Here is a 10,833-nt window from a genome sequence, read left to right as displayed (position 1 = left end):
TACGATATAAATGCCTATGTACAAACCTAAGATTTAAAATCAAAACTATCACCGACGCGATCAACTATTCGTGGGAACTGAAATCCGTGTACAGAAAGGCGCCACGACCTCCTCCGCTAATCCTCCCCCCCTTTTTTTTTATGGCTTACGTGTACGTGTGCTTGTATGGCTGGCTGGGTGCTCGATACGTCGATCGTTCGACAAAACCGCGCTAAATGAGCACCGGGTAAACGCTCGTTGTCGCGTTGATTATAAAACGCGTGTCGAGATCTCCGAGGAAAAGTCGGACGGACGCTAACACGTACGCTATTTTCCACTACGGTGCGCAAAGTCTGCATCATATTTTCATGGACGATTGTTAAACGAGGACGTATGCATTTGCAAAATTAGATGGAACGCGATAAAATTGAATTTCCCGATCATTTCCCGTGCGAGTCGAAAAATAGCGGTTTGCATTGAAAAACATTTGCTTATTTAGAGATTGGATTTTCAATCAACCGCGAGTGGTCGAAACGCCAACGATGAATTAAAATCATGCCGTCGCGCTTTGGTGGCGAAGTCCTCTCTGTCGTTTTTTTTTTTTCTTTTTTATAAAAATATTACGCTATTATCTATGTACAGATAATTGTGAAGTCGAAAACGCCCGTTTCCGTGTCCGAAAAAATAAAAAACAGCTCTCGAGAGTTAATAAAAGCCTGACTAAAGTTAGCGATATAAAAAATAAAAAAATAAAAATAAATTAAAATAATCAACTTATTTAACGTCTTAAACTGAACCGAGTCGGCGTATGTCGAAGCTCCGATTGATTTTCGGGCGAAGCAAAGTTATCCACGGACGCTCTTCCGTGCCGAAGCGCGTGTCAGTCAAATGTACGCGGTTGAAGAAACGCAACGCCGGCCAACGATAGCCTGCGTTTCGAGTCCGGAAGTCGTCGAAACGATCGCCCGCCTCGATGTACCCCCAGCAACCGCGCTTTAGCTCCGTCGGCGATCGTTATTTCGATTTACTCAGCGATACTGCGGGATGCAACGAGAGAGATCTCTCTCCGGTAATGTTCATCGAAAACTTATAAGCAAACATGTATATCTCCTAGGCTAATATTGGACTTATCTAAGCGGAAATGTGTACACATGACTCTTAAGTCCGGTATTATGTACAGTGCATGGGCGCGTACGCAACGATTCACCGTCGCTCATTAGGCGCGTTACCGCGCACGTGTGTCCATTGAGGAAAGGAATCGGATAAAAAAAAAAAAGGGAATAAAAGTGAGGCAAGCTTGAAAGAAATTTACGGATCTGAGAGACTGCGGATCTAAGTAGACCCGCGTAGCACCTTGATTCGAAAGGGAGGGACGAGGTTCGGCTCTCGACGATGATGACGTCGCGTCGTTCAGATACTCGATGCGGTACCACGCGGGGCGCGGGGAGCGCCGATAGTTTTTCGAGAGTTCCGCGCGGCCGCGATGCGACGCGACACGCGAGCACGACGCGCTTTTATCGGCACAATGCAGGTGAAAACGCGGCGTCATCGCGCGCTCGTTCCGCCGCACGTCTCAGGTGGGTGCGCGAAGAATAATGGCGATGATCAGCGCGGCACGAAGGTTCCCGCAAACAAAAGATAACAGGCGGTAACTCGCGTGATCGTCGAGACGCGATATACGGAGGGTAAGGGTGGAAAAGAAAACAGGGTGATCCGGAAGGGCACGGGGGCTGTACTAAAGGGGAGAGCGTGGGTAGGAAATAGGCATGTGCGCGCCGCAAAAGTGGCGAACGTGATATGGAAAGCTAACCAGCGTCGCGCGAGTGCAGCAGCGCGGCGGCTCGCACGAAAGTCTCTAAAGCCGATAATAATCTCATATGTAACCTGCGTGACGTCGTAAACGCGCCCGTTGGCCACGTTTTTTGTTTTTTTTTTCCTTTCCTCCTTTACCGACGCCGATGCTTTACCTTTCTTTCCTCGACCGACGCCGCCGCTTCTTTCCGGCCTCGCGGATGCGAGTGCTTAACGATTGTTCCTTCAATCGATGCTCCCCCACTTTCGTCGGTTGCTGCGAGGACAACCGCAGGAGGCAACGCACCCTTCTCCCCCACGGCGCGCCGTTTGATGCCGACGTCCTATTGATAACCGATATCTCGGTTACGATGATACCGCGATCAACGTTGCATCGTTTTTTTCCCCTCCGCAAATGAGGCTCCGATATCATATGTACACATAAAACTCCGTCCGCCTCGTGAATTAGTTAAAAGTTCGAAAGAAAGGGAGCTCGCGCGTTTTTTTTTTCTTTTTCTTTTTTTTTCTCTCTCCGTACACTCTCCAGCACCGAGCGGGTCCCGGGGACGTGAGAGGAGTCGGAATTTTACTTACGTTTCTTCGGCACAAAAGGTATCGTCCGTTCGCCCCGAGAAACATCACTCCGCGCGGTCGCGCACCCGCATATCGCAATTTACGAGCCGAGGGATCGTACTCGCTGTCCCGCACTCATGGTTTCTCGCGGCGTCCAGCGTTTGTTCTCATTTTCGCGGTTCGCGCGCGACACGTTTATTTACAGCGAAGCGAGTACGAAATATATATATATATGTATATGTAATATGTGCACGTAACGGAAATCCGAGTGCACACACGACGAATACGGAACTGGAATATTCTCGCGGGTCGCCGACCGCTGAATAAGCTCGACGGTCACTCGCGATCGGTACCGTTGACAAGAAGCTCTCTCTCTCTCTCTCGAGGCACCGTGACACAGTGGGTCAAGCGCGATCGATCACGCTGTCCCGCGTACACCGCTCCTCGCGCCTTTTAGATTTTCAGTTCACTGGCTCGCGGAATCACGGCCTCAGTCACTTAAAAGTCCTCGGGTGAACAGCGGGCCGAGCGCGGTGGCGTGACCGGCCAGCAGGAATGCCAGGCCGATCCAGCCGGTCGTGGTCCAGCCGCGATTCCTCGGCGGGACACTTATGTGTATCATCGTGTCGTCGTAATCTCGGCTTGACGAGGGGCCCAACGATCGGCTCCATCAGACGAGGGGCGTGCCGTACACCTCGTTCGTGTGTAGATTCTGATTACTGTCGTTTTGCCTCGAGGCGCATTGCTGTAACAGAGAAAGCGCATCTGGTTTGTGAAGGGAATTGCACCTCGATCCTCTGACGTATCTTATTAACCGTTGCCTCGCGAAGCCGCCTGTTACGCAGTTTGAAAATCGACTCGCGGGACCGTAAATAATTATAAACAAATGTCACAGCTAATTACACAGAATATTCGTATAAAGGAAAGATTATTGATATCGCAAATAAATTTATTATGATATAATAAAGTATTAATGGCCGCCTTAATACCGGCGAAAATGTTTACGCGAAACAAACGTAAAATCGGCTGGCCACGTCGATAATTTTGTTTTTGCAGTTATATTTCAATACGCGTTAAGAGTCGTCGTTACATAATACATAAAAGATCACGGACGATTTCGAACAATCGCAGAGCAATTCTCATTTGCTGTTATCAAACGTAATTATATTTATCGATACACATTATCGATTTACGGTTACTCGCCTGTGGGTGTATTTTCCCACAATAAACTCTACCTCGGATCGCGCAATTTCGCGATAAATATTTAATTTCCGTCCATCCGTTCCGATGCATATAAAGATATGAATATACGTCGAATCCGTTGAATCGTGCATCACTTTGCAATGCAAATTTCGAACGGCTCGATTACGGTTTATGACAATTATATAATTGTTATACGCATACATAAGCGTGTATTAATTTATGGCGAACGGTAATGCGAACCGTCTAAGATATATGAGCGGCGGTTATTTCTCTCGCGTATATAAACGTTCCCGGCCGTACGTAGAAATATCAAGTCGGCGCTATAAAACCGAGGCGGTGAACGTGATGGATCGACTTACCGCTTGCTTCCTTTCCCAACTCTTCATCGCTGACTTGTACTTCTCGAATTCGTGACACCAGTCCGAATAAATCTTCTGGTAGTCGTTGGACTTGGCGGGTGCCGAACATCTGTGCGCGTCCACGGTGATGTTATACGAGCACAGGAGGGCACCGCCGAGCCAGCAATCGTATCTGCCGGCGTCCTGCTCGTTTACGCCGACGATCACTAGACCTTTCTCCGAGGTCTCGATGAATTTGTCGCCGCCGGCGCCGTACTTGTACGCGATCTGATACCGTCCTTTCTCTTTGCTGTAATGGTACCACCGTACCTCCTGGTTCGCCAGCACCTCTGGCATCTTCACGAAGCATCCCAGGTGCACCGATTGGCCCCACGTGACGACCAGTTTCCGCTTGCCGACGCTGCTGTCGCAAACGTCCGCCGTGGTGTTCGACACGTCTTGAAGAAGGCTGCCCGAAAGAAAAAAAAAAAAAATATATATATATATAAGATGTCACAGGCACGATAATTCTGTCTGCGGTAACGAGATAATCTCGAGCGTTACTACGATTTTCACTCCGAAATATTTCGAAATTGATTTTTGACTCGCTAACTGCATTCTCTTTTTTTTTCCTTTATTTTATTTAGCTTTTTTATTTTTTTATTTTTTTTTTTTTATAAAAGTATTTTATTTCACAGAACGGAAATGAATCTGCGGAAATAAATCTACGATAACTAAAATATACGATGCGTAAAATCGGCGCAAATATTACTGCTCCGAAATTCGCCGTAATTCGTAATCAAGCGAGTAAATTATGATGAAAATCAAATATGTTTCATTTTTTTTTTTATTTATTTGTTTGTTTGCTTTTTTTTGTATTTTTTAATAATGCGTGTGCATCTTGTGGAAAATTACGGACTATAACTTGTCCAACGCGTGTAACTTTCCACGTTTATCCACGAGAGAAAAATAGAGAAAAAAAAGAGAGAAAAAGAGTACGTCTGCAATGAGCACTTACCCTGGTTCGTAAGGTTTACACATGTTTGTGTCCTTATCCCATCCGCAATACGGGTCGTGGACGCATCGCAGGCAATTGTCGTACCGGCGAGTACACATTACGAGATCGATTTGCTTTATCCGATGATCCGACGCGACATAGAGCGCCTTATGCTCCTTCGAGATCTCCATCGCCTGTATCGGCTCTCCCGGCGTGACGTCGAAAACGTCCAGCAAGATCGACTGGGACTCGCCATTACTGTCGATCCACTGCACAACCTTGTGAACGCGACCATCGCCTGTAACACGCGAAAATAAGAGACGCGCGTTTTATTATTATTTTTTTTTTATTAGGGAACAATAAATTATCAGATCTTGTTGCTATTCGCCGTGTGACGGATTATAATTCACTTACTCGAGCCGGCGTAGTAAACGGTGTAATCCAAATCGATTCCCACAAAGTCGATGCGCAGCTTATCAACGACCAGTCGCGTGAGCATGACGTCCCGTTTGTAGAAAACCGGCTTCTCGTTCTCGTGCGAGATCGCGGAATCCATGAGCGGGTGGGATCTTATGAAATTCAGGACGGTGTCCGGCAATGCCTCGGTGTCGTTGACGCATTGGCCCGGACGGGGCTCCGGTACCTTGTTCGATAGGACTGGCAGCCACGCGCTACTGCTAGTTGCTTGTTCTTTGAACTTTCCGCGGAAAGCTTCTTGGATGGCGTCAATGTGGAAGGAACATATCGCGGAGCCCATTAGCCCGTTCGTCGATGTAGTGAAGGTGCCATAGAAATGCGTATCATCACCCGGCACCTTGTAAATGCTCTCTGAATAACAGCGAACACACACGCGTATCGTTAGAAAATGTCAGTCAATATGTGGAAGCGTAAAAATAGCGAAAACAGTTTTCTCAACGTTTTGCTAGAGATAAATAACGATAAATATTTACCGAACTGTTAAAAAATATTTTTAAGCGTGATAAACAATAAAAAAAAAAAAAACATAAATGTAAAAAAGAACGGAAGAGATAAGTGTAATTTACGCTGTAAAAATGGCATGCAGCGAAAAATGTATATCGTGTTACACAACTGCGCGTCGATACTCACGTATTTCGTTGAAATAAAACGGGAACTCGCCGGGTATCGAGCAATTCAATCTGGCCTTGAGGTATGTGGCCCAATTCTGTGCGAGTATATTTTTACCGCCGGTATCCCTCTTGCAGACTCTTGCCACGCGGGAGTACACACTTTTGCCGCAGTTTATGTACTCCACCGCGGTTTCGCGGAAAAAGAAGAACACGTGGCTGCCGATGTCGTACGAGCCCACGAAATTCGGCTCTGAAAAGATAAAGAGACGTGATATTACCACCCGAATTAGTCCTTTAATATTTTCGGGCACGTTTGGAATCCGTTTCATTTCATAATCCCCGCGTTTCTCGCCGTCGCGATATTTCGCAGTCGCAAAAACTGCTCGACCGGAATATTCCGCCCGTGCTTATAACGCTCGCGTAATCTAGCCGTTAGCGTCCACCTCATTCTGCTGCAAAATAACTGCATTTAGAGCAGATAGTTCGCGGAGATACTCCGCAATAATCGCGCGTCGCAATAATAATCGCGAATCGAGTATTTGCTGCAGGTGGCACGGTGGAAGATGTCCCCCGCTCGTTCCACGTGTAAAAACTTTCATCGCCGGGCTTCGCCGCTCCGGCTTCGCTCGGACGTGAACAATAATCTCCCCCGAATTCCGTTTAACCCACGAGCAGCGCAGCGATATTATTTCGCGTCCATTTCAAGAGGAGGTAAGAGAAAGGGAGAGTAAAAAGCGAGATTATATAACGGAGCTGGATTAAAAACAATGCGCTTTGATTGCGTTCCTTGGCAACGGCTCTCGCGGTAAATCGAAAAGAAATTGAACTCGTTAAAAAAAAATATACGTGTATATATTTTGCAAAAATCTCTCGCTGCTTGTACAATTAATTTGCGGTGAATGCCTCAGAACGCGTTACAGTTCGTCTCGTCAAGTGCACGAGTAATCGAAGTTAAATCGCAATTTATCGAAATGGAAAAATTGCGCAACGCGAGAAGCGTTAAGTTGGCTTCATCGTTGCATCGCGCGTAGTTGAGTTATAAGAGTTTGATATCATCTTCGAATGAGATAAGTTGCGCGGCGAAAGAGTCCGAAATAACTTCTTAACGATTTGTGAGCTCCGACAGAGACGGCGAGCGAAATCTGGAGGGTTTCGGTGCAGAAATACAGTTTATTACTCGTAATTATCACTCGACTCGCGCCGGGCAGAAATAATTCGCCACGAATCAGCTCAAACTTTCACGTGTTCGCCACATATCTGGCTGAAAACCAAATTTGAAATTTCGACGTATCTGCACCGCGGCGTTACGAGCTCGTACGGATATATTCACGTTACTCGCGGCGCGATTCAGCGCGCTGCGGGTTTAATCTTGGAATAATTGCTTATTGTACCGAAGAAATTGACTTATCTCGCGCTAACGGCGATGCTGGAATTTCGGCGATGCGAAGAAAATGGCGAGGAAAATAGAATTTTTCGTATCGCGTTGTCGTCACCAGATCCCGGAGGCTCCTCTCGTTTTACATTATGCGCCGGCACTCGGCTGGAGGCCGCCGCAATCTCCCTCACGGTTCAGCGATTAAATCGATTGTCTGACGCTTCGACGGCGGAAGTTTGATATATTGGGGTGGCACGGGGGGACGGGTCACGAGGCAGAAGGAGAGAAATAATTTACCGAGGAGGAGACGTCGAAGCGTTTCGTAGCGAGATGACTCTTGATTGCGTATACTGACGCCTGAAATGAGTAATGCGCGACAGGTTTCGAGTATTGAAAGTGCCTTGCTGTTGCCATTATACATCAAGAAGAAGAGCGCCTCGTTATATCACGGTGAATAGAGACTTTGCGTTTTAAATGTGGCGAATGTTCGAAAGGGAGGACGGTTGTGCGTTAATGTTCGAGCGTCATTCCGCACGCGCAAGGATCCGTGAAAGTAGACGTTCGTCAGCTAGTTATTCAGAGCTTGTTAAGTCCACTACGCTCTATTTTTCTTCGTTCTCCTTTCCGTCCGCGATTTGCCCCTCCCCGGGCCTGGCACTCCTTATCACGACCTCACACCACGAACCGCATCAGTCTTCATTGCGTCTCTCCTTGCCGCCAAGTAGACCGGGTGATGCGAGAAGGAGAGACTGCGAGGGGAAAAAGGGAGAGCGAGAAGGACGAAGGGTCGGAGAATCGCGAAGATTATACGAGGAGCGCGCGTGGAGCCCATCCGTCTCTTCCGGGACTCTCGCCTGCTTTTAATCAACGCCTCTGTTAATAGACAAACTCGATGCGGAGAATGGTCCTTGATGGTGACGCTCAGTAGTCTCGCTCGTAGGGTTGGAACGGAGGTGGTTCCCGGCGGCTTCGGAGACGGAAGAGTAGGCAGAGACGAGAAAGAGATGGAGGTAGAGGAAAAGGGGAAGAAAAAGGAAGAGAGAAAGAGAGAAAGAGAGAGAGTAACGAAAGGGCTGCTGGCTCGAAATTAAACGACGAAACAAATGGCTAATCATGCGTCCCGCGGGAGGGTACGAAGGATACAAAGTGGGACAAAGTCGTCCGCCCGTCCCCTCTGGCTTTTGCTGCTTCGATACCGCGACCTTCCTACCCGACGAAGGCGGCTCAAGAAACGGGCTCGAGTAGCGGCACGCTTCGACAGAGTGCGGAAAAGCGGAAGCAGTCCCCTCGAGAAATACAAAGCAGCCGTCTAACCGTCTTGCGCCATTATTCCGAAGTCGGTATGTCGCGCGCGAACGCTCGCACCGAAAGGATTGTAATATAACAAAAAAAAAAAAGAAAAAAAAACGGAGTTAATATTAATTCTTTTTTTTTTTCCAAGCAATTAAATATTTTTTTTCAATCAAAAGAAAGCTATTTTCGTTGCGGCAATTAATAAGTGAAAATTTTTTCATTCGGCGGGATTTTAAATATTCGCTATGCACCTTGACTCGACGAACTAACGAATGAATAATATTCAATGGAAAATGTCAACTATTTGTGGAACAGGTCTTTCCCGACGATCATTTTAAAACGTAGACAGCCAAAAAACAGAGCAGACTTTCGATATTAAACGGTCGTGTAACTAAATTTTCTACGTACTCCTCGTGTCCCGTCACGATCGACGAACCTAACGAATCGGATTCTATTTACACTTGATCATCGCAAATCAGCGCGCTCCGCAGCCTCCACCTCTCGCGAGTTACGCTATTAAATTCCATGTCGGATTGTGTGTCTATATTCGACGCACGTCCTAATCTACATTTTCCAATTTCCTTGGCGGGCCGCTTCTGCCGCGCCTCTCACGTTCGCGCGCCGATAACGAAAAATCGAGAGGATCGCAATAATCCCGGCCGACGAATCAGGGAGCCGGTAAAACTGATTAAAGCTTCGGGGCCGCCGAACTGCGCGGAACTGAGGGCGAGGGGATGGGCAGAGAGCGGGGGTGCGAGCGGTTTCCGGCAGACGAGCGGGAAAACTTTAACTTCTTCAGTCGGCTCGCCTTCTCTCCTTTTTCTCGAGAAAGGAGAGGGTACTTTCGTTGAGAACGCGGCGTTTAGGACGAGGAAGATCGCGTTGGGGTGTTATTTTATTACCCCGTTTGCAGAGAAAGTGGGAGGAAGAGAGAAAAGAAGAGAGAAAGAAAGAGAGAGAGAGAAAGAAAGAGAGAGATCCGGCACCCTCTCTAACCGGTCCGATAGCGAACCTAGCACCGACATTGCCCTCCAAACTCCTATAATTCCACTCGTAACCCATCCCTTTCGCCCCGGTTCCCTTGCCCTTAGCGCGAGTTCACGTCGTCGGCGAGGAAAGCAATGGTACCCTCGGAAAATAGGCGGGGCAGTTTATTCGCATCCATTTGAACCCGAAGCATGTTCCCAGCTTGACGCTGGGGGGTCCTACTTCAAAGCTTTCCCTGTCTATTTTCTAAGCAACGCCCTTCCCACGTGGTTTCTTCAGGAAGACCTGTTTCGCTTTTTAGCCGATCAAGGAGGCCACCCCCTCCTCCCCCCGTTCTCTTCCCGTTAATACTGCGCGCTCTAAGCCTAATGGAAATTTCATTGTTGCCTCGACACGCGGTAATTATCAGGCTTCAAGCAAAGGTTTCTCTGTGATGTGCGGAGATCTAAGTATATCTGCTAATGGAGGACGTAGCGATCGATATCTGAAGTTAGGGGAGACATAATTATAGAAAACACTATGTGCACTTGAAGGGAACTGCTATTAAAATTCAAGCGCGCCGAAATATTATAAAGTCGTTAAATATCATCTGCGATCCGGCAAGACCGTAATCCATTAAGTTTCACTGAATTTTTTAAGCTAATGATATCGTTTGTGAAATTAAAAAATTTTAAAAAATTAATTAAAAAAATAAAAAAATACTCACTGTCGAGCCACTTGGAGTCGTACTTGAGTGTCCTCTTAAAGCTGAACGCTTTGCGACCGGTAGTCAGATTGTAGAGATCCGTGCGGAAGATTACGGTATCGGCTTTGGTGAACTCGGCGTTCGTGCCGGAATAAAGAGCTGGCAAGTCTCCGGGATTGCCCTTCTCGACCCACACCGCCGTGGAATTGTCCGCAGGGTCATAAGGGCACTTCGCGATGCCCATTCCCACCCCTGGGACATACTCGTGGCGCGGTAAGTGAGTTAGATTGCTCTGGAAAAAAACATCATTTCGAGGACGAGGTCAGATAGGCAAACAATAAAACGTTAAAGAAACGAAAAGGGTGAGTTAGAAATAGCGTTTCTTTTCACGGTAGAAGGGGGAAGGAGGGGGCAAAAGAATATAAAATTAAATTAAGTTTAATTAAGTTTCTAAGGATACAAATTTCAAAATAAATTTGCTAATGAATTTGTAAGTGAGAAAATAGAAACGAATCTTTACAAAT

General features: G+C 47.1%; 1 protein-coding gene across 5 annotated transcripts in view; it reads right to left on the bottom strand.

The window, feature by feature from the left end:
• Positions 1-1,726: 1,726 nt before the first annotated feature.
• Positions 1,727-10,833, bottom strand: part of Sema2a (Semaphorin 2a) — a 339,187-nt gene continuing 330,080 nt past the window's right edge. For all 5 annotated transcript variants that reach the window (XM_070665271.1, XM_070665272.1, XM_070665274.1 and 2 more), the window contains 6 exons: positions 10,331-10,601; positions 5,989-6,219; positions 5,296-5,709; positions 4,903-5,179; positions 3,906-4,353; positions 1,727-3,088 (listed from right to left, as the gene is read on the bottom strand). In XM_070665271.1, coding sequence (XP_070521372.1) covers positions 3,014-3,088; positions 3,906-4,353; positions 4,903-5,179; positions 5,296-5,709; positions 5,989-6,219; positions 10,331-10,601 — 1,716 coding nt within the window. In that variant the 3' untranslated portion in view covers positions 1,727-3,013. The remainder of the gene's footprint in view (positions 3,089-3,905; positions 4,354-4,902; positions 5,180-5,295; positions 5,710-5,988; positions 6,220-10,330; positions 10,602-10,833) is intronic.

This window comes from Cardiocondyla obscurior, linkage group LG13 (genome assembly GCF_019399895.1).
Source record: "Cardiocondyla obscurior isolate alpha-2009 linkage group LG13, Cobs3.1, whole genome shotgun sequence".
In the NCBI taxonomy this organism is placed as follows: Eukaryota; Metazoa; Arthropoda; class Insecta; order Hymenoptera; family Formicidae; genus Cardiocondyla; species Cardiocondyla obscurior.
The sequence above is the reverse complement of the archived record's forward strand: the minus strand, read 5'-3'. Positions and strand labels throughout refer to the sequence as shown.